General features: G+C 46.0%; 1 protein-coding gene and 1 long non-coding RNA gene across 2 annotated transcripts in view; one reads left to right on the forward strand and one right to left on the reverse strand.

The window, feature by feature from the left end:
• LOC149354216 (uncharacterized) overlaps positions 1-24,463 on the forward strand; it is a 54,119-nt gene that overhangs the window by 21,539 nt on the left and 8,117 nt on the right. Inside the window, exons 4-6 of the mRNA XM_089583172.1 lie at positions 6,405-6,629; positions 7,447-7,548; positions 14,578-14,901. Coding sequence (XP_089439298.1) covers positions 6,405-6,629; positions 7,447-7,548; positions 14,578-14,901 — 651 coding nt within the window. The remainder of the gene's footprint in view (positions 1-6,404; positions 6,630-7,446; positions 7,549-14,577; positions 14,902-24,463) is intronic.
• On the reverse strand, positions 10,682-12,705 carry LOC149354217 (uncharacterized). The gene is made up of 2 exons (XR_016289637.1): positions 12,092-12,705; positions 10,682-10,843 (listed from the first exon to the last, which is right to left on the reverse strand). It is a non-coding gene; the product is annotated as an uncharacterized LOC149354217 (long non-coding RNA).

Genomic DNA, 24,463 nt, shown 5'->3' on the forward strand with positions numbered 1-24,463 from the left:
GAAAAAGGTGGTTTAAAAAAAGGCTTTCTAAAAAAGGCTGTTTAAAAGAATGGCCGTATAAAAGTGGCCGAGACTGAGACTCGGCGCGCTCCTCTCTTTGTTGCAGCGGGTTTTAATACTTTCGATAATTGGGCGGAGCTTTATTAACTCTGCTCTCGCCCAATTTCAACCAATACTGCTCCCCGTTTCCCACGGCTTGGACAGCGTCCGAGGCGCGCGACGCGCTGTCACCATTCCTAACCCCTCCAGACGGACACGGTAGGGAGAAATTACCGTATTTACCCAATTCCAACGCACACCTTTTTTCGGGGAAAATACGTCTCAAAATCGCATGCGCGTTGGATTCGAGTGCAAACCGAAACTGCCCCATAGCTGCCCATCGTCATCGCCATTATACGATGTGGGAGCTCACTAACTGCTGGAAACATGGGAGCACGTTTGCTCGTCGTTTTCTGCGTCGCAGGAGCCGTTTTCAACCGGTGTGGCGCTTGTCATTGGTCGCGTGCTCAGCGACCACGGACCGCGTTCACGGCGACGGTATCCCGTGCACTGCCGCGGGCGGACGCCTCATCACTGCCGTTGCACGATCAAGATACGCGGATCGAAGAATATGTTGATGGAACAACGGTTGTCGGAAACGCGTCATTTCGGCGGTAAATTTCCAAAAACGATGAGACTCCTTTCTGTTTTGCGGCCGACTCTCTGACAGAGATTACATCGTCCGCAGGCGGGGCACGCCGCGCCGCTGACGAGGTCGTGCATCATGCCGATCTCACAGATAACAGCGCTCCCGCGGTCGTTTTTACAGTCGAAGATCTTTATCTTTCGCTCAGACGCACTGACGAAGTCATGGATGCTCCGCAAGAAGCATCGCCGTTGCCGCAGTTACGCCTAGCAGCAGACGAACCTCCCTTAACCTGAGCTCTCTGCTTGCGCTTGGGGCGTCTTCCTTTATACTGATGCTTTGTCAGGAAATTGCGTGAGCGAAAATCTCGTTTCTCAGTCACATCCATAGCGGAGATAGGAGAAAAACCCGGGCAGAAGCGTTGGTTCACGTCTCGGTGGCGGCAGAACGAAGAAAGAGCGTCTGCGCCCGACCGTGCGGTGGAATGCTCGTAGCCAATGGAACGGCTCCGATCGTGCCACGTGATTTGAAGGGCCAGTTGCGACGCTCGACTCGGGCGGGAAACGATCTTTTTTTTCGTATTTTTATCAAGAATGCGCCGCTGCCTAAGTGGCTTCTCGTAGATGATGGGTAGGCCTACTTCCCCGCGAATATTCAAGAGCGGGCGACGCCGTGGAGCGAAATGCCGCGTTCCCGAAATTCGGTCAAATTCGCACTTTCGCGAGCCACCGCGAGTGCTTTAATTGTATTCTTTACTAACTTCCCATTGATTATCGGCTTTGATTTTTTTACACATAAAAGAAGAGGCTTGGGGGAATACAAAATGCAAGAAAATACAAAATCGACTTTATCGAAAAAAATCGCGGTTTTTTTCACCCGCATCTCCCCTTAAAATATAAAAACGGTTGCAAATTATTTTCATTCGTGGAAGTCACTTGCACGTTAGAAGCGGGGCTTGTAGTTTTTTTTTTTTCATTACCAATATCGGGCGCGCGTTAGAATCGGGGCTTGAATTTTTTATTTTTTTTTGGTGCCGTAAATTGGGTGCGCGTTGGAATCGGGGGCGCGTTGGAATTGGGTAAATACGGTAGCTACTGGTGCCGTAGGCTTCTAGCTTAACAATCGCATTTTTAGGTAAACGATTTTCGGTTTCAGTTTCTGAACGCAGAGTCGAACAGTGATGTCATTATCTAGGAGGCTCAACTACTTTGCCTGGTCACGTGGGCCTTGAAAGCTGTGACGCAGCTACTGCTGCCTCATCTGCTTTCTCACATACGTGCTGACCAGCGCATGAAAACAAATAACGGCATGGCTAGTCCCAGCAGCTCGGATTTTGACGAATCTGATTCCAATGAGAACATCGACATTTTTTTGATCGCACAGTCGCACGCTAATATCGCCTTCGTGGGTTCGCGTGAGGATGTGAAGCACTTTGCAAAATGCCAGTAAGCATCGCTGCGCCGCTCTACCCAAGTTACGCCCACAACTGGTGTCACACTTCGCCGCCGGGCAGCAGTGCCTGAGCGCTGCTTGTAAGAAAAGATCGCCTTGTTATCAGAAGGACTGCCAGCTGTACTCGAGCAGCGACAAAGCATGCCTGCTTATGTTGGGAGCTCTTGGCAACGGCACCGCTCGCGGGCACTCTGGGCGACGAACTCTGCTGCTGCATGGCTGCCATGGTCTTCGCTAGGCCTATAGCCTGTTTTGCATTGAAGCCGCAGCGGCCGGCGCTTCGGAAGTCGCCTGCGCTATAATAAAAGGCCTACTCTTCACATATAGCTTTAGTGTCAACAGCATCATTGCTCAACAAAGTAATACAGTGAAAGCTCGTTAATTCAAAACTCGATAATTCAAATTTTCGGATAATTAGAACTACACTACTTGGTCCGGCCAAGCTCCATAGAGATCTGTGTATAAAAAAGCCCGTTAATTCGAAAGAGAGTCGGTTCCGTTGCGGATAATTCGAACTACGCGCCATCGCGTCTGGGCGGCTTGGCCCACAGCATGTGGCCAAAAAAAAAAAAAAAGCACCTCCTCCGCATAGTTAGCTGTGTACGTCCTAAACGGGGACAGAAGATGGAACTAGATAAAACCTTGGAAAAGTGGGTAAAGCTTAAATGGCACCATCACCGGCGCGGTGGCCGGCGGCACCGGAGGGTAGGGGTTGGCGACCGCGCTGGCGGCTGCCTACCCTCTTTTCCGCGCAACCTCCGGAACTCGCATCTAAATACTCGTTAATTCGAGCCCTGTTAATTCGAAAATACGGATAAGCACTGTCAGCGCGGTCCCAGCCAACGCCCATGAAGGCTATGACTTCGGACCGGCGCTACAAATTACGAGCGAAAAACTTTTTTTTTTCTTTGCGAGTGTCGTCCCATGCTTCCACCCATCGGTCGGACGCCAACGGAAGCACGCGCTCAGCGCGAACAAGACGCCGGCTTTTGAGTGGCAGTAGACGGGGCGAACATACTGAAAACGAGGCTTGCACAACCGAACAAGCGCTGGCACTCTGCCAAAGTTCGCTTCCCCCTTGCTGGACCTAACCCCTCCCCCCCCCCCCCCCCCCCCGCCTAAGAATCTGGAAAAAAAAAAAGCGTCAGTCGTTAACGCTTCCCTCCGTTTGGCACCGTCACGGCCCACAACGCATTTCTTGGCGGCGCGAAGATGCTGCGCAGCGATAACACTTATCGCTGCGCAGCATCTTGGCGCGCCGCCAAGAAATGCGTTGTGGGCCGTGACGGTGCCAAACGGAGGGAAGCGTTAACGACTGACGCTTCTTTTTTTTTTTTTTCAGATTCTTAGGCAAAAATCATGGGGGGGGGGGGGGGGGGGTTCATTATGTGAGTGGGTTCGTTACGCGAGTAAATACCCTACATATACCGTAATGCCGGTATATGTACCGTAATGCCGGTTCTTGTCGGTTTTTTCGCGGCCATTCGATAATTCGAACTTTTTTCCCGGTCCCGTGAAGTTCGAATTAACGAGCTTTTACTGTAGTATGGTGAATCTCTGCGATGCCTTCGGCAGCGGAGCTAGCGGATGCCAGGCGAGCCGCACCCCAATGTTGGGTCAGCGGCAGCTGCAAGGCAGTTGTGGCAAGAAATTTGCTCATATCGCAGTTGTTACCTCTACCAGCAGCTCAGTATTGGTCAGCGATCCTCAAAAATTACACCTTTTTCACATTTCTCGGATTCAGAGTCAGATTCAAAGTCACCAAATGAAAACGTGCATGAAGACACACTTCATGATGACTATGCTGCCAGCGCAGTGTCGCAATCGCTGGCCAACGCATGGGGTGCGCTCTGTGCTGTCGACAACTACGTTGTTCCAGATGGCCGCAATGTTGATCATTTCGTTTGCGCTGATGCCGACGTAGTTGTTCATGAAGAAATGACCGATGAGGCTATTATCAGCAGCGTGTGTGAAACCGACAACACCGAGGACCAAGGTCCACGATCCACGATCCTGCTCTCTTCTTGCGCTTTTGCGTTGTCAAGGTACCTTCAAATTCTTTTCACAAAGTCATTACAGGAAGGCTCCTTGCCTGATGAATGGAGGCTTGCTAATGTTGTACCTATACATAAATCGGGACCTAGGAATGTTGTTTCAAATTATCGACCAGTGTCCTTGACCAGTGTATTATGCAAAGTTTTAGAGCATGTGTTTTATACTAGTATTATGAATCATCTTAGTATACATTCATTATTAAATACTAATCAACATGGCTTTCGCAGTGGTTACTCGTGTGTCACCCAGCTTACCGAATTTGTACATGACCTGTCAAGTGCTTTAGATAAGGGATATTCTGTTGATTGTATTTTTCTAGATTTTAAGAAGGCCTTTGACGTTGTATCACATTCCTTATTAATACAAAAATTATACTGGTACAACATAAATGAGAACGTTATTAGGTGGATAAAGGAATATTTGAGCGTTAGGCGTCAATGTGTTGTTGTCAACGGGAAACAATCGCATGAGGTGGCTGTAACATCAGGGGTGCCTCAGGGATCCGTCTTGGGCCCATTACTGTTCATAATTTACATGAATGACATCTTTTCAGGTATTTCTTCATACATGCGTCTTTTTGCGGACGATTGTGTATTGTATAGAATTATTAATGATCAAAGTGACTGCGATGCATTACAACAGGATTTGTGTAAAGTGGCCCTGTGGTGTGAGAACTGGAGAATGCATATTAACTTACAAAAATCTGTACATATATGTTTCACTAAAAAGAAGGTTCCCCATATTTTCACTTATAACATAAATAATAGCAGACTGCTTTCAGTGTTGGAATTTAAATATCTTGGTGTATATTTAACAAGTTCAATGTCTTGGCATCGTCACGTGCATTTCGTTACTGCCAAAGCCTGTCGTGTTTTAGGTTTCCTGCGACGTAACGCTAAACTTTTCCCTTTAAAGACTAAAGAACTGCTGTATAATACAAACGTTAGAAGCATACTTGAGTATGCTTGCACAGTCTGGGATCCGAAAACCTTGCTTGACGTTCAAAAGCTAGAAAGAGTTCAGAATTTGGCCGTTCGTTTTGTTTTCAATAACTATGGGCGATATTTTAGTGTAACGAGCGCGAAAAAATCTTTGGGTTGGGACTCACTTCAAAAACGTAGGAAAGTACTGCGTTTAAAATTATTTCATAATATATTTCATTCTAGAACTGGAATAGACAGAACCAAATATATAGCCAACCCTGATTACGTGTCTTTACGTAGAGATAATTCACTTAAAGTTAAAGAATACAGGTGCCGGACTGACCTTTTTAAAATGTCTTTTTTCCCCAAAACGGTTTCGGAATGGAACAAGCTGCCTGAGGAAGTAGTGTCCATATTATCAAATGATTCATTTTCTTCCATGCTGTGACATCTTTTTGTGTATAATAATTCCGTGTTCTTTCTATCTCATTGTTATCTTTTTTTTTTGTAACCACCTGCACGCGGTGGCATTTGTGTACTTTTTCTTCTACCCCCCCACTGTAATGCCAGCCAATGGCGCTGTGGGTATGATGATAAATAAATAAATAAAAATAAATAAACATGAAGAGAAGGTAAGCCCAAGGAATGTGTTGGACGCCTTCGACATGATCCAGTCATTTTTAGGCGCACATGACGACGACGTGGCAATGGGTCACTTCTTGCAGTGTGAAAGTAGAACTATGAAGTTGCTGCAAGGCAAGGCTCGGCAAACCAAGCTAACTGACTTTTGGCAATAAATTTTCTTTTTGCGGGCTGTTTACTATCTTTTCTGTCTCATTTTCGCGGCACTGAAATTCTCGCAAAAGTGAATTTTTTTGCTGTCCCCGGCGATTTCGTTATTGCGGGTTTCCACTGTATCCCCTTTGACACAAGACATTCTAACCCTGTGTTTGGCGCATCATAGTCTGTGTTGTTTTCAGCCATAAAATCCAATATAACTAACTTCTCGGAGTCATTGGTAAGGATATGCAGACGACGATTAATTTAGTTGTACAACAAATCGGGCCTAGCCACTCGTGCGACTATGATAAAATACAAAACGTCTCTAGTTTTTCTGAAATAAAAAAAGCATGGTTTTAAGGCTGTTCGTCGAAGGCATTTCACGCAGGCAGCGGGAGAGTGCTATGGAAGGATGGATCAGCGCATGAGGCAAGGGGGGGGGGGGGGGGGCAGATAATAGAACGGTAGGTCCCGCGTATGGTCTTGCATCATGGGACCTCTTGCTATATATTCTTTGTGTAATTTCTTCTTAATTGAGAGTATATTTTTCGCCTTCAACCCTACTCTAGGGCGTGTCCTCGGAGCAAGCGGACGTGGACCGGTCGGCCGTACTCCGAGCTATGCTTCAGCAATAGAGAGCTATAGCACGGGCTGGGTGACTCGTGGTGCTAACTCGCAGCTGTTCCTTACCTGGCACTGGCATCGCATTGGGACCAGGAACAAGCACTGCCGTGTGCCAAGGTGCCCCCGTGCATGCCATCCGACTTCCTGTGCCAGCCATCGATCGGGACTTCGTGAGTGCTCTGGACATTCCTTCTGATTTTCTTTTTCTATATTAGTCGTGACAGCAAATGGGAACAGGCAAGAACTGCTGCGGGGACCTCGCCGGTGTCTTGCTCGAAGTTTTAGGTCTAGCTACCGAAAAGAACTCTCACACAAAGGTATCATATTATCAGACAAAAGCTGAACGAAAAAAAAGGGCTTCATAGGCGCCAGGAATAGTCACTTAAGCTGGTTTCTAACAAAAAATTTAGACAAAAATAGATTCCGTACGTTTTGGCAGAAGCAATATCTGCGGCGAATAAAACTGACGATGGACTTTGTGAAACGAGGCAGGGTCCAGTGGTGTAAAAAAAACGCTTCGCTAAATGTACCAAAACTTGGCTCGCTGCATGAGCGAAAGGTGTATTGAATAAAGACTTCTGAGTAAAACTATTTTCGTCTTCTAAAGTTCCAGAAATAGAAGATAAGGAATGAAACCCACTAGATAGTTCAGCTGGTCGAGTTGGTTCAGATGCATATTGAAAAAAAGAGTGCAGAAACCTTTTAAAGGTCAGATGTGGCATCCCAGTACAAAAAGAACTCAGCTTAAAAACACATATGAAAACCAATAAGTTCTATTTGGTGCCAATAGTTTTCGAGTTAGTTTGCCCTTTGAATCATAATTGTATTTCCAGCTGTGTGTGCAACTTGCAGAAAGTTTCTCGTTGACTTTCTTCCTCTTGTTCAATTTACTTTCATTGCCTGTACTTTGAATTATATGTTTAGCATGGTTTTCAGGCAGTGGAGTTGGTGACAGTTAATATGCATGCTTTTCTTGTTTCCTTTTAGACCACACCGCTATCTTCAAGATTTGTGTTGACGAGCTGGGCAGGGGTGTAGAAAGTGATAAAAACAAGGAGGACGGCGCACCAATTCTATTAGTCGAGCAGAGTGAGTGCCAATTGCTCCGTCAGATTTACAGAAATGTCAGTACGAACTTAAAATCTGCGACTTGCCGAATCTTTTTCATTGTAGAAAACATTGAACACACTGAACTAATGCAAAGCTTTTTGTTGTTGCATTACTTTTAATTTTTTTCATACTATATTTTAACATTGATTACCAAGCCACACTAACAGAAGATAACATCCAGAGACAGCTTCCAATGATAACATCAACCCTTAGCATCCATTGTGTGCATTGCTGGAGATGCATATTTCTCTCTCTCCCTCCTTTTGTGTCCACCCAAAGTGGCATAGTTACCGCAACATTTTCTTTAAAACATTTTCCTCCTCTTCCTGGTCTAACTAAGGACAAGATGTGGATGTCAGGCTACTAAGAAAACATTGTCAGTAAAATCTGTGGTGGCTTTTAAAGCATTGAATACGAATACAGCATTAATGTCTAGGTTTCTGTTAAATTTGCACACTGTGTGCTGCAGATCAGCACTTACCTTGCCCTAGAAGAATGTGGCCCTTAATAGGGTTCTCCCTTGTGTAAACAGTGTGACATCAGATGGGCGGGGCCCTAAAGAACAAAATCGTGCACTATTGCTTCTGAACTGCTTTTGCATGTGTTGAGCGTTCCCCGCCGCCTTCTTTCTTGCGATGAGAGACTCCTTGGCACGCGTCACACCTGCTGCAACATGTTGTCAGGAGCCACATGTTTTGCCCACCAGGCCACAAACACGTGCGCTGGTGACACGGGCTGGGAGAGGTATATTGTGCTCTATAGATGATTGCAAAAGTATTCTTGTGGTAGATATCTAGAAAAGCAGCTTAAGTGACTGCTTTCTCAGCTGGATAGCACTTTGCAAGCTGCAAGTAAAATAGAATTTGGCCGCTGTGTGACCGAGTTAAGCTGCAAATATATGTGCCAGGTGCAAGATAGAACTAATTAGTTAACCTTGAAAGCTTTGTGAGACACATTCATCAATGTTTTCGTTTTGTAAGATATCTGTGTATGTGAACACGCTGAAGGAGATTTCGCTTGTTGGAAGAGGGTGGTTGACGACATGACTGATAAAATGAACCGAACACAGATGTACAAAGTGGTTGCAATGTTTTTTTTTTGTTTTCTTGTTCTCTTAACATTCTTCCCTTTTGGTAGTAATAAATCAGGTTGTGATGTGGTTTACTGCACCTTATTTTTTGCACCCGATCAAGTTAATGTTCCTGAATAGTTTTTTTTCATTGCCCTCAAAAGTAGCATATCCTATCATGGGCTCTTTTTCATCAGCTGTCTTGTGTTATCTTATTTTGGCAGCTGCTGCTACCTTTTAAGTCATAGAGTAAAACCTCGTTAACCCGGATCTCACGGGACTGGGAAAAATGTCCGAGTTACCGAATTCTGGATTATTGAATGTACCAAGAAAACGAGAAACAAATGTACATAGCATGAACATACCTTTATTGCTTGAAAAACTGTTATTTACGTTTGTTTTGTCGCCGGAATCTGCGCTAAAACAATCTTTTTCAACCCCATCAGGTGATGGTTCGCACGCTCACTGTCACGGGATTCTAGTACGCAGAATTCCTCTAGAATGACGAGAGCCTCGGCGGCCTCCTGCACAGTGCGACGTCGCAGCGGCTGATCTGGATTGTCATCATCGGAATACTCATTCTCCTCCACGCCAAGCACTTCCGATATGATGTCATTGTTAGTCAGCTGGCCAGCCACAGCAACACCATCGTCAATGGCAATGTAGTCGGCAAGCTAGACATCAGCAGGCAGGAGAAACTCCAAGCTCCTGTCGTCTGTTGCTTCGTCACGCATCCTTTCCACGTCCTCGGGAGACACATCTACATCACAGTCGTCAGGGCGGACAAACTCGCTGTGCCTGAAGGAGTTCGCAATGACCTCCGCCGACGTGTTGCTTCAGACATGAGCTAAGATGTGGACCGCGCTGAGGGGGTTTATGTCATATTCTCGCTCAGCCTCCTTGCAGAGCAGCATCCTTTCCATCACATGCCGTCTGTACTTCGTCCTTACGTGCTGGATGATGCCCTGGTCCAGCGGCTGTAGAGCAGCTGTCGTGTTTGGCGGCAGGAATGCAAGCTCGATGCATTCCAGCCCTGTCACATTGGTGTGTGCGCTGCAGTTGTCTACGACAAACAAAACCTTGCGGTTTTTGGTGGAGAAGCGGCGGTCGAGCTGCCGCAGCCAGGTTTGACATGTATCCATGGTCATCTATGCCTTTCTGTTAGCTTTGTATTCTACAGGCAGGCGGCGAACGTTCTTAAAGCACCTAGGGTGATTTGCTTTACCTATCACAAGAAGTGGTAGGCGCTCCGTGGCCTACATATTTGTGGCGAGGAGCACAGTTATCCTTTCTTTGCTCCTCTTGCCTCCAACGCACGGGTCACCCTTGAACGTGATCGTTTTGTTCGGCAAGGCCTTGAAAAAAAGTGCCGTTTCATCGGCGTTGAAGATGTTGGCAGGTTCATAACGAGCCAGGTATCGGGGAAGCTCGGTCGACTTCCAATCAGTGATGCAACGTTCATCTACCGCTGCCTTCTCACCACATACGTTCCTGAAGACCAATCCATGTCTTTCTTTGAAGCGTGCGAACCATCCTTCAGACGCACTGAAAGAGTCAACATTCATTTTCACTGCGTATCACTCAGCCTGCTGACAGATCAGTGGCCCGCTCAAAGGAAGTTGCCCGCTGCGCATATCTGCGATCCATCGTAGCAACGCATTTTCTAAAGCCGGATGCGCTTCCGTCCTGAGCCTTGTTCTTGCTCCCCCAGATGAAAAAATTACAACTGGTCCTAGCTGGTGCCAGCTGGGACCAGTTCAACTGTGTTATGGAATAATTCCCAGCTGGGACCAGCTGACAGTGGGTCCCAGCTGCCCAGTTGGGACCCACTGCCAGTTGGTCCCAATAGGGAATTACTCCATAAACCAGTTCAACTGGTCCCAACAGCTGGGACCCATTGCAAACTGGTCCCAACTGGGACCAGTTGCCAGCTGGTTATGGTTACTACTGGTGCTGTTTTTGCCACAGTGCACCGAGGCTGCTCGAAAGCCGCTCAAAAGGCAGGCAGTGATCCTCCAGTCAGCACACACTGCCCACAGCATGAAAAGTGTCAAAACTATTTATTGGCATGCACTTAGGTGCTTCCAAGCTTCCTGAGGAGAGGTTTTTTCACATCCTAAACCTTCTCGGTCAGGAGTCCCGGGATGATGGCCACAGTCCCTTCCACATCCACGCCTTTTTGGAAGCCGCACAGCCAGACTGTATCTAAAAATTACAGAAAAAAACAAACTTTAAAGTCAACGTGCACATTATGCAGCAGTCTTGCAGGCGTATGTATGCCTTCCCAAACTAAATAGTTGGGAAGGGCAGCAACATGAGAAAATGCAAAATTCCAGCCCTACATTCCATAAAAATTGTCACACAAGGCACAAATGCAGCCGCGAGTTACAAATACAATTGGAATCGCCTGCTGTGTGAAATTTTACAGAGGAAAGGGAAAATGAGATTGTAGAACATTAAAAAATACTATATGCAAGGATATTTAATCTCTTATGGCTATCTATGTACGATACAGCATGCGTAGTAAAAGGGCCAAATAATTCAAAATAAACAGCTATGCTTCTTGAAGTAGTGAGCAATCACAGTCATACATTGCCCGACTAGTGCGCTGCTCAGCAGACAGTTAACACTTAAAATGGTTGAAATTTTACCTCAAGATCAGCACTGACCCTTTCTGAGGCCATTCACAATTATGCAGATAATTGAAACAGATGAAATATATTATGACCTACCAAAAACGCTAACAGAAGCAGCCACGGCAGTTCGGCTGGTGGGATGCACCAAAATTCAGCTAACTAGTGTGCACACACATCTGCACTAGTTTTAATCTCACGCCACGGGAAGCAGCAACGAAAACAAGCCAACCTAAATAAAACAGACCATGTCTTTTGCTTCATATTTGCTTGGCCCACGTAATCCACTTCCATGTCCGTGTTTTTGCAGCCTACACGTATTTTTCTATTCCGATCGCAATATGCCCTTAATTTCAGTTCTCTAGTAGGTAAAGGAATTGATACCATTAAGCATGCTTTGGCTTGGTCGAACCAGAGCTACACGTGTATGACACCCTATCGCAGCGCGAATTAAGTTCTTGCTGGTGCTGGCTGCTGCGCTTCACTAAAATAACAATCCGCTCAGGCAATTACTCGAACGCCGAAGCGCGCTGAATGTCTGATTCTGTCTATGCCAGTGCGATAGACACGTCACATAGTGTGTACAGTACGTGGTGTTTACATTCCAAACGTGGGCTATGGGGGAAGTTATAGTGGAGAGCTCGGACTGATTTACACTACCTTGGATAGTTGAGCGTGCACTGACATCGCACAGTACACAGGCGTTTTTGCATTTCTTAAAAGAAATGCCGCCGCAGGCGGGATTCGCGATTTTAGAATCAGTAACAGAACGCCAAGCCACTGTCAGAGTGCCGGGTCTTGACACAGGGGTAAAACTTACCGGCTAGTAAGAGGACCTGCGCGACGTAGTAGCCAGTGTCTTCTCCGTCCCCTTCTTTGTCTGTCAAGAAGACCAAGTAGACAGACTCGCCGAAATCCTCTGTTGTCGTCGGGCGAAAGTCTTCAATATCGGACGCTGGCACCACGTGCGGCTTCTTGTCGATATCCGCGAGGAATCTTATTAAGGCAAACATGGGGCAAAGAACCTAAAACATACCTGCTGCTCACAATATATTAGGGAAATCACTAGACGCGACGACACACAGCCAGTGCGGCCAGTGACAGCCATGGCGATGGCTACCGCTGGTTATGTTCAAGTTTCAACGAGGTTGAGCGATGCCAGACAAAATGCGAGATGTCGCACCAAATACGCAAAAAAAAAATATAAGTACTTTTCGTATTTGTCGTGAGGTTTTGCAGCAACCGTATAAAGATACTTGTTAGAATATGCTTAGAAATTGTACTTTTTGGGGAGACATCGGCGAAATCCACAGCCGCATCAACATCAACATCAGCATTGGCGGTGAAAACAACCAAACGTCGTTTGACATTGTGGAGAGAAATCTCCATGAAGACGAGGAAGACTCCAAAATAGGCTAGGGCACTTTCTGAGGTTTTTGTCTGTAAGGACCGCCCGATACAAAGGGAAAGCCACATATCCGAATCAGAATGGCCGCGCGTTGAAGTGTGCTCCGTGCATGGTTTATTTTGATTGTTTTGATGCATGTTTTGATGTCTGTTTTGCAATCTGTTCTGATCTCCTAGTCGCGTTATCGAAACAGCATAATGCGGCCTCACAAACGATACCTCGACTCCACACCGAGCCGATCATGAAGTGTGTGGGGTACTCAAGATTTCTGACGTGAAGATTGATGCCGGGCCTATCCTCATCATTTCTGATAAAAATGAAATGTAACGGGGACAATTGTTTATTAATCTAGACTTCCAAGGCAATGTTGCTGTCTAGAGTCGAGATGATTTTTTACTGTCTGTTACTGTATGCTGTCTTGCAGTGAATATGCTCTAGCTTTGTTTGCATATATGCTATAAAATCAAACTTTCACTAATGATAAAGTCTGCTGTGTCAATTTTGAAATAAATCTTGGTTTACAGTTTTTCCTTTCAGATGTGAATTGTTGCATGTCCAGTGTGCATAATTTCTGCCTGCTTTTTGATGCTCTATTGCAAGATCTGAAAAAGTGTCTTTAAACACAGGTGATCAATAACAGGATTGAGGTAATAGTCAGGACAAACCACGTTTTTAACTTAAATCAAAATGCAGTTATGCGGATTTGAGTTGGGACCAGTTGGCCCCAACTGCAGGCTAGTTGGCCCCTACTGCAGGTCAGTTGGCCCCAACTGCCGGTCAGTTGGCCCCAACTGCCGGTCAGTTGGCCCCAACTGCCGGCCAGTTGGTCCCAACTCCAGGCCAATTGGTCCCAACTGCAGGCCAGTTGGTCCCAACTGCTGGCCAGTTGGTCCCAACTGCAGGCACATTGGTCCCAACTCCAGGCCAGTTGGCACCAACTGCAGGCCAATCGGTCCCAACTGCTGGCCAGTTGGTCCCAACTGCTGGCCAGTTGGTCCCAACTGCTGGCCAGTTGGTCCCAGCTGGGACCAACTGATCCCAGCTGAAACCAGTTAGAACCAATTGAAACCAGCTAGATTTTTTTCATCTGGGCCGGTGAACTTGCCGCTGTCAAATGCTTCGAGAATTTTTTCTTTGTTCTTCACGTAGTCACTCAGTGTGCTTCGCTTGATCCCATACTTTTTCATTATCTCTTGCCGAGAAACGCCTTCACCGACCTCCTTTAATATCAACCTTCGTTTCTAAATTATTGGCTGGCTGCTGTTGCCGCTTCGCTGGGGGGACGGCCGCCATAACAGCAAAGCGTGACGGCAGAGACAGCATGCACCAGTCCGCGCGCAATGCGGCTTGTCACACTCGCAACTCAAAGAAAGCAGCTGCAGCGTTGGCGTAGATGTGGCGGCAGTGACAGCACGCACCAGAAGTCGAACGCAATGGCCACGGGTCCGCACACGACACGGCTTTTCACACACTCGCAAAAGAATACAGCTGCAGCGTAGGCGTAGCGTGGGTCGAATGGGCAGGGCAGCATGTGCGTAGATCCGGTGACAAAGTAAGCCTAGCAAGCCGTCCCGTCGTCCTTTGCAACTTTTAGTGGTTGCTGGATGGCTGGATGCTCGACCAGTGCGCTGGGTGGTGGCTAGCGCCACCTGGCCACTGATCGCTCTCTCACTGTCATCATCGCATCTCTCGCCGCGGTTGTCGGAGTTAACCGATACGCAGCTAAATGCTGCCGAGTTAACAAGCGTTTAACACCATTGAACTACACACATTTTTGCCGGGACCGCGGTGCGTGTCCGAGTTAACCGAATTTCCGAGTTATCGAGATCCGGGTAAGCGAGGTTTTACTGTATTTGCGGTTCCTCTGGCGATGCGTCTTAATTGTGTGCAAATTTCAGTGTTACTGGGCGAGATCAACAAACCAGAAGCCTTGAAGCTCACGGCCCCGGCTGCAGCAGGAGGAGCCGTGCACAGCGGCAGCAAAGGAGATGAGCCTGTTGTGAAGGTGTCCGTTGCACGGGTGGCTGACCTCTCGGCGAATGCCATCTGTCAGACGGGCGGCCGTGGTACGCTTCCCGTCAAGAGGCCAGTCACGAGGCCACCTCTCGAGCAGTCCTTCTCCTTATTCAATGTGGGAAGCTTATCTTCTGGGAAGACCAATGGATTTCGCCGTAGTGCAGCTGCTAAGCTGTCTGCCAGCTCACTAGACGAGGCCAAAGCAGGTCAGTCAATGCATGCACTTTGTGGTTCAGTTTTAGGCAAAGAGATTTCTGTATCACAAAGCAGCCTGTTGTCTTCTGTTCAAATGTGAGAGTGATGAAATTCAGTTAATTCAGATTGCTCTTTTGAATGCACACAGTAATCTATTTGAGGATAATTTTGCCATTGCTGAAAAGCACAAGCAGGGGGGAGGGAGCTTTCATCCTGAATTAATGGGGTGCATGATGCACGCTTGTTTGGTGACCACTCTGGCCATTTTAGATGGTAAGAAAGATTTAGCTATGAAGCAGAACTTATGTAAACCTTTCAGGAGCTTTCTCAGTAGAAGTGCAGAGGTCTGTGCTTGCAAGGTGAGAAAACTGAAAAAAAAAAAAAACATGCACATCAACATAGTGTCAACAATAAATTTCAGGTGAAGTAAACATTCAACATATTGCCCTGGAAAAAGCTACAAAAATCTGAGCTAAATGGAGCTCAAGCAGCTATCATATACTGCATGCTTCTTGCTTTGCTTGAAAGTGTAAGTCCTCCTTTAAAATTGACTTTGAGTTTCAGCTTTCATGTCCAGGGAATTCTGTAGACAGGGGCAATGAGGCATAATTAAGTCAAGTCCAGGTTGAATTGCACCGCAGTTTTTGTAAGGAGTGACTCGGGCGCTGACCATCATCCCCTGGTTTTATTGCAAGAATATGATACTGAACGTCACAAAAAATTCGGGAAGCACACTCAAGACTTCACGGAATGCGACAGCATTACTGTCCTTAGGTGGATTGGCGGACAGACACGCGCACACGCATGACACCACCCGGAACGCTGTACAACGAACGGTTGCGTCACAGTATTGATACGAATGTCGGGAAAACTGGCGCCAGGTGTAGGTCGGCCAGCGGCGAGAATATACAGACGAACGTCATTTATAGAATTGTTGAAGTAGAGGTGCCTCATAGTGCCCCATGAAGACGTCACCCTATTTTTCTTGCCATTGGTGGAGTTGTCCATACCGTCTGCTTGTACACACATGCCGCCGGCTGTTTTCGCAACGAGACTAGTAATGATTTCGCATCAAAACGAGGAAATAAACCATGGAGGGAACCAATAAAGCCAATATCAGCAGTCCCCAAGTTGCTGGGTGTTTCTGCTCTCAAGATGACATGTTGAGGTATTTGTATTATCGTGGGCAAATTAAGTGACCCCTGCCATCGTGTGCCAATCCATGCCAAACTGAATGTGAGCACGTCTTGACGAAGCTCTGCTGATATTGAGACTGGCGCAGCGTGATCGCTGCTTCGCTCTGCTCGAGATCGGGCGAGCCGGTGCAAGGATTGCTTTGTCAGGCGGCGCTTGCATGTAGTTTGGCACGGATTGGCATGTGATGCCAGGAGTCTCTTTATTTTGCTCACATTAGTACCATATTGCAGCCCCACGATATCATACCCAGAAATTCTGGTAACGCGCAGTTTTTTCAAAGTGAAGTTGTTTATGGACGAAATTTTAATGAGAAAGCACTACTTCAGTGGCAATCCTAAAAAAGGCGATTTCTTTGTGAACCCTCTCAGATGCCTGCAGAAATGAAACAAATATTGCCACGATTAGTATCGAATCTGCGGTGACATGACCAGATCAGCTTCGCTGGCCACTGCACGAGAGCACTATGCTATCGCCGCAGCCGGTCATGTCTCATGCTAAACTGCCACACCCTCGCACTGTGCAATGCACATGATCATCTTCATCAGCTTTCATCTGTGCACAAAAGTCACAAAAGAGAGGCGCATAACTGGCTCCCTGGGTCAGTGGACACCTCAATAGTGCTTTGACCTGCGTGGAGGTAGTCACAGAGATGTTTGTTGCTTCCGTTTGCGTTGACAAGGTTTTGGCCGAAACGCGGCGTTGGAGCGATAGGCCACTGGTGTTCTATGGGTTGATTGGCGTTGGCGTTGACAACGTTGTACACTCTGTTTGGTTTGAGGAACGGAAAGTTGCATAACTGGCCCTCTGCATCAGTAAACACCTCAGTCGTGATTTTAGGTACATGGCGATGGAGTCCACATGCAAAAACTGCTTTTCCGCAATTTTTCGCACGTAGCAATGCAATTTTCTGATAAAAGTTAGCGCAACACAAAAAGAATCACGAGAAAGGAAGACAGGACGACGTGCTCCTGACAACTGAATTCTTTATTGAAAGACACACAGAATATATAGGGCCATCGTCACGCCATCTATCAGCTGCAGTAAACGTCAGAAGTCGGTAAAAGTTGATAAAACGATAAAAGAAACCCTTTAACACGAAGTGAGTTAAAGGCAATTAGAGCAATTGATGATTCTTTAAAAGCAAAAAGAAAACGAAAAGGTGTGATTGTATGATTGAGCAGCAGAAGGGAAACAAGCATGTCGAAGAAACATACAGACGAGGACGAGGAGCAGCATCGTCCTCGTCTGTATGTTTCTTCGACATCCTTGTTTCCTTTCTGCTGCTCGATTATACGATCATGAACCAACTAGCTCACCAATCCACCTTATTAAAAGATGTGATGCAGTGTATAGGGTCAAAATAACATGTTTGAATGGAATCCTGAAGGACGAAAGTGATATGAAAAAAGCCAGAATGCATGACACACTATGTAACATATGAAAAATGAATTCAAGCACTAAAACCACAGACCACGGCAAAAAAAAGCCAATACCCGTACATTCGTTGCTTTCTCATGCAAATCTTTCTAAAAACCCTTCTTCCGCCATGTTAAATGGTGTGTCATGTATTCTGGCTTTTTTCATATCACTTTCATCATTTCAGATTCCATTCAAACGTTATTTTGGCCCTATACACCGCGTCACATCTTTTTTTTTTTCTTTTAAAGAGTCAACTGCTCTTATCGCTTTTAACTCACCTTGTGTTAAAGGGTTTCTTTTATCATTTTGTCATCTTTTACAGACTTCTGACATTTCTGATAGGTGGCGTGACGATGACCCATATATTCTGTGTGTCTTTCAATAAAGAATTCAGTTGTTAGCGCGTCGTCCTTTATTTCCTTTCTTGTGATTGTTTTTGTGTTGCGCTAACTTTTATAAGAGACTATGCACCAACTCGCCCAGCAACAAGTTTTACTTGAGTAGCAATGCTAAGCCACCAATAATTTTTTTTAGATATCATAAGATAACATATTAACAATCAATATGTCTGCAAATCCTCCCCTGAGATGTGTTCAGTTTTCTGCTATTTTTGACAGAAATGGAACCCATTGTTTTTATATGGTAGCCTTAACCACTTTGCGCAAGCACAGGACAAATTTTAAAATCCAGATTTTCTACAAATCTGAACGTTAGACCATTCCCAATAATATATTCATAACAGTATCTTACAACACTCTACAGTTGCATCGTGATTAAAAGTGATATCCAAGAAAGCTAGACTTGAAACCAACATTTGGTAGACAGTGCTAGTGCCGTCCCTTTCCGTCGTTCACCGAATTTCTGCGTTGTTTCTTCTCATGGACAACATGAGTAAATGTGCAATTCTTTGGGACATTTGTGTTGTTAGAATGTCTTGGGCAACGTAACAAGTGGAGAAACACCATTATTGTGCCAGGAAATTCATGAAATTCACGGGTACCAACAGAGGTAGCACATACAAAAGGAGACAGGGACCGGATGTAGGAGTGTATAAGTCGACTGTTCTCTAAATGGAGATAACTCTGATCCGTTCAGAATACTGTGAGCCGATGAAAAGGCCGATGCGATTTAAAATTGCTTCTTAATGGTCGGTGGCACAACCTTGGGATGGATGCTAGACAGATGAAGCCTGTAATCAAGCATGGATGAAAAAATTGCGAATGCGGAACTTGTTTCTGAAGATGAATTAACAGGATTACTTCACAGATAAACGAGTGCACAATTGCGAATGCGTAAAATGTAATCCAGAAAAAGAAACGTGTTATTGCCCCAAGCGCGTGTTAGGTAGGGCCCTGTGCATTCCACATATGTGGGAGAGTATGGATTCCTAACTGGGTAGGATTCATACCGGGAATTGCATTACGTTGGTCATTATAGCGTCGTTTCGTCTGTCTAATACTGAAGCATCTTGGCGAACATTGATGGCACTTCCTCCGCACCAACCCCCTTTTACTAGTGAGAAGATTGCCATATAGGCCAGTGTCCAGTGCGATGTCAATGCGCGTTAAAGAACCCCAGGTGGTCAAAATTTCTGGAGCCCTTCACTACGGTGTCTCTCATAGCCTGAGTCACTTTGGGACGTTAAACCCCCTTGAGCCACTGCACAGCCCACATAGACAGCACGACCTCAGGCATTCAAGCACATCCTCGATCACTGCCATGCACTCTCAATCCACGCAGTCCATCTAGCCCAGGGCAATTTAGAAACCATTCTCCCAAACTAGCCGGACATATGGTTGTTTCTGGTTCCGGATCCTATTCTGGATCCTGTTCCAGATTCTGTTCCGGTTTTGTGCTGCAGCGGTGGCCTTGAGTTTGAACATTCGCTTCCTATATACCAACATGGTGTTTACACGAAAAACGTGGCGTTTGCATCAGGCGGTTCCAACTGGGGTGAAAAGTAGGCTTAGAGAGCCCTTAGGAATCCATGGAAGCAAAGGTTTTAAGAGTAGTATTATGATTTCGCAGGGTACCTATGATTCTGTTCCTTCGTGAATAACAACCAAATTTACCCTAGAACAAGTACTGAAAGTATCAAGCGTCATTTCGAAGGCGATGTATATTTAAAACAACTAGGCATTGAAACCCGGGGGGGGGGGGTATGGAACGGGAGCGCGGCCCATATAAATTTATGTATGCACAACTTTCAGAAATATTGTATACGGAACAATCACAAATCCCGTCAAAAGTTATTGATAGTGATGTCAAAATGACAAAACAGTGTGACGTCGCCGCTTGACACAATGAGGAATCGGCCAATTTCAGCAGGGCAACGCCCCAGGAGCATTTACTTGCAGGCAGGGGATCATCTGCTGAATTTTTATTAAAAAAGACTTGAGAAATGCACAGCGATAAAAATAATTAATAGTTTATTTTGCCGAAACATTATGTTTAAAGGTGGAAAATATTAAGCAAAACAAGAAGCATACAAAGTTGGACTATTAAATTTGCTGGTGGATAACTTTTGCTGCCACGGGGATGTGCTGACGGCAGTGAAACGTCAAGTTGCTTTGCGTGAAAACAGCTTTTTTTTTTATGCTGCATCTAAAATCAAGCTACTATGCGGTTGACCTAAGTGCACAGAAAAATCGACGAAGCCAACTTGTTGAAGTCTGGGTTGTTCAGCTTTTACGATCGATGACAAAATCTGTTTTTTTTTTCCTCGGGAAACAGAAGATGACCACGAAATGCGATTTGCAGGAAAAAATAAAGTTCTTTGCCAGCATAAGCATGTTTTGTTTGTATGTAGCTGTGGCACATAGGTGACCGCGGGAATCCACTCCTTCAGCGCACCAACTTTGCAGATTGCCTCCGACACCTGCCGCATGCATTTGCTCACCGTCGGTTGTGTGATGCCGACGTGCGCCTCATTACCAATGGCGATTTGAAAGCCACCGGTACACACACCCGCCGGCAGCGCACACAGCACCTGTCGCCGCACCGATAGCGCACTCGCACGCACACCTCTCATTTCATCGGTGACTTCGTCGCACAGCCACTCCATAGTCTGCTTCTCCAGTCAAAAAAGGCATCGAAACAGCTCGTCCAGCAAGTCAAACGTGGAGTGCCTTGATGTCCGGTGCTGGCCATCAAGTAGTGATGCAAAACTATCGGGAAATTGACTATTGATAGTGTAAAAAAACTATCGATAGACTATTGATAGTTTTATCGATAGCATTACTATCGATAGTATTGCTATTGATAGTATTACTACTGATAGTACTGCTATCGATAGCAAGACTGTCAATAGTAAGACTTTCGATAGTAACTGTTGATATTATGCATTTGTTGGCCAGCGATATGGCCAAAACATTTGCAATACCTGATTGGTTTCACATTCTTGTGAGGCTTAATGTCCCAAAAAGACTCAAGCTATGAGGGGTGCCGTAGTGGAGGTCTCCAGATAAACTTCGACCAGCTGTGGTTCTTTAACATGCACTGGCATCGCACAGTACACGGGCCTATCGCATCCATCGAAATAGAGCTGTCACGGCCCGGGACTGAACCTGCATATATGTAGTCAGCAACCCAGCACCATAACCCCTGTGCCACCACGACGGCATTTGCGATAACTGACTACCAGAAATACTCAATTCATACGTTTATGAAATATCTTGTGGATGAATGAAAAATTTCATTCCGCAGTAAAGGACCCAGAGTATGCTCATCGATACATTCATACTCAAAAGTAAAGCTTTTCTCAAGTTGCGCGACTTTGAGCTGTCCAACATTCTTTTTTTACTGAGCTGTCGCATCCTCATTGCAACATGGTAGTCTAGAACGCGCGCGGTCATACCTAGTGTTGAGTGAATGTAAATGTAAAGCGCCACTTATCAAATATTCGGTCGATAGTGAAGTTGTAAGCGTGGCAGTGGTTTATCGCTCAAACTACGGAAGTATTTCCAATAGAATACTAGATGAGAAGGACATCTTGACACATGAGCTAAATAAAAGCTAAATATACGCATAAAATCACATTACATGAAGCAGTTCTAAATATATCGATTTATGTATCACATTGTAAGAAAGGCATTCGACAACATGATGGCCGGAACAAGAAGAATGAATGTTAATTGCTGTGCATTTCATTATTTGTAGGCTCGTGATATGTCATATGCACTGCGCATGTCAGGTGACTTTCTTCTCTACGCCGACCTGTATACAATGGTAGAGAGAGGGTGTGGTAGATGGTCCTTGGCGATCACAAAATGAACAAGGGAGGGGAAAACCTCAGGTTGCTTGAGCCAACGTTTCGACAAGGGGACTTGTCTTCGTCTGGGCAAAGCGTTCATCATTGGCAGGGATTAAATAGGGCCTTCGCTCCGAGGAGGAAGGCCCCGGGTGGGGGAAGGAAAGTGGTGTGAGAGGGGATGCGTGTCAGGAAGGGGAGGGAGGTGAATCTTGATTCGTTAAGCTGCAGTAGTGGAAAAACTTATATCTGGGGGGTGTGTAATGAACAAAGGCTTTGAAGGGGCTGCAACAGGGGGGAGGCGCTGGGTGGACCTGTAAAATTCATGATGTAAAAAATAGCGCACAGGGAACACACGGGACGGAAAGTAAACGACGCAGACAAGCGCTTGTCTGCGTCGTTTACTTTCCGTCCCGTGTGTTCCCTGTGCGCTATTTTTTACATCATGAACGTTATCCAACTTGCCCAACTTTCCGCTTTGCTGGACCTGTAAAACTCAGATAAGAGGATTAGTCAGCGTGGCACAGGGAAATGAGAACAAGGCAAACAAAATAGGCTGGCACTGGAAGGAGAAAGAAAGGGGGGGCATTTCCAAGGAAGGACAAGGCGGGGGGGGGGGGGGGGGAATGGCTCGAGTTCAGAGAAAGCCAAAAGGGGGGGGGGGGGCGAGGGGGTAACAGGAATGTCACGGTTTCCGAGAACTGATAGTAGGGGATTAGGAGAAAAAAAAAGGTGAACAAAGGGAGAGGGTGAGAAGGCCGGAAATGTGGTGGAAGATATGACGTGGGAAGGGTGCAAAGAGCGATAATATGCTTATGTGAGGTTCTAGGAAATGGTCTGACCATGTGCAAGACATTTGTTCATTTAAAATTATGCTAACCCTGGAATGTACCTGAGAGATTCCAGGTTTCCTCTGGACATGTTAATCCCTGTTGGTTGCAGTGTTTTAAATTTGTGGATTAGGAATGCTTCTCTGTATTTCTGTCCCTAGTCGATTTGAAGCCTGACTGAAAAATGAACAATTTGAGTTCGTCGAATTTCTGATGGCGTTGATTAAAATGGATCGACACTGCCTTCTGTTCATTCCGTGTTGTGTCAGCCCGGTGCCCGTTTAATCTGGCACTCATTTTTTGCCCGGTTTCTCCGATATATTGTTTCTGGCAGAAGGAGCACTGGAGCATGTAGATAATATTGGACGATGTGCAGTCAAAACTGGTCTTTATATCGAAACTGAAATCGCTTGCTGTACTTTTAACCGTAGTGTCCCTTTGTACATGTTTGCATGTCTTGCATCTAGGTCGAGAGCATGAAGTTACTGTCGGTGGTGGTTTCTTACCGAGCCTAGCATGCACCAGGATGTCCTTCAGGTTTGTGTTGCATCTGTATGTTACCCTTGGTGCGTCGGGAAATGTTTTCTTGAGACGGTCGTTACCAGTTAAAATGGGGCGGTATTTCCGCAGGATATTGTTTATGTTTGGAAGCGCGTTTGAGTATTTCATTATAAGTGCAGGAGGTGATGAACGCTTTGCCCAGACGAAGACAAGTCCCCGTGTCGAAACGTTGGCTCAAGCAACCTGAGGTTTTCCCCTCCCTTGTTCATTTTGTGATGACCTGTATACAAGTTTACCAATTTTAAAAATAACTGATGGGGCTATGAGAACATACTAGAGTTAAAATAAAATAACTGCCACTTTAAACTTAGACGTAAAAGCGGGGCAGTTCAGTTTAAAAGGTAGCTGAGACAGTTTGGAAAAATGTCTGGAACTTCATCCGATGAAAGAACAAACAGCACAACAACTTGTGGCTAACACGACACCAATGCGCACTGCAGGCATCGTCTTGCTGATGTCACCACTGAAGAAATGCTTTTCGCACACATTTTTCGCAACTTGGACATTCGCGACACTAACACTTGATCCAGTAACTTTACGTAGGTAATCTCTGCAGAGCTCAGTGACGCGTAGGCTGCGAAAACCGGCGAGTCCTGTCAGGTACTCTTGCCATCACCTCCATACTGCACACTCGGGAAACCAAGTTTAGTATGCAGTGGGTACATGTGGTTGATTTTGTAGAATCGAAAGTACTATCAAAAGTACTAACTGTCGATAGCATGCTATCGATAGTACTATCGATAGTTTTGCAGCACTACCTCGAGGCACCTTAGTCAAATGTGTCTTCGTGCGCCCTCCTTCGCCGTTGCTCGCGCTGGCGCAGCCGCCTCAGTCGTATCGCCACTTACACTGCCGCCATTTTCTGTGACAAACGCAACGGTCAATTTGACCGCCTCGAGGCGATCACAAAAAAACGTCAGTTTGCCCCTGCATAATTATGTGTGCAGCGTCATCACTTCTGCCTCATTCGTGACGCAATGGCAGCTGTGCCTATGACGCAAAAGCAATATGGCCACTGGCCACGGCCGACCAATAGGAGTGGGGCCATGGCAGGGCTAATTGATGCGTTTTTGACAAGTTTGTGATTTGATCATTCCGTAATACGGCCCCTGCTTTTTAGCTAGTGTTGTTTAGGCTATCTAGTTTGAACGACTGTATTAGTGAGCAAATACAGCGCTCGCGGCAGCATGTTGGACTACACAAGAAGCTTGCACAAATCGGTGAAACACCCAGCGAATGGAGCGCCTTTTAGTGTATGTCCGGCTTCAGAATGCACATTCATCATGTCGTTTTAAACAGACAGCTTCGAAATGACGT

This window comes from Amblyomma mixtum, chromosome 3 (genome assembly GCF_055824585.1).
Source record: "Amblyomma mixtum isolate Tamu chromosome 3, ASM5582458v1, whole genome shotgun sequence".
Lineage (NCBI taxonomy): Eukaryota > Metazoa > Arthropoda > Arachnida > Ixodida > Ixodidae > Amblyomma > Amblyomma mixtum.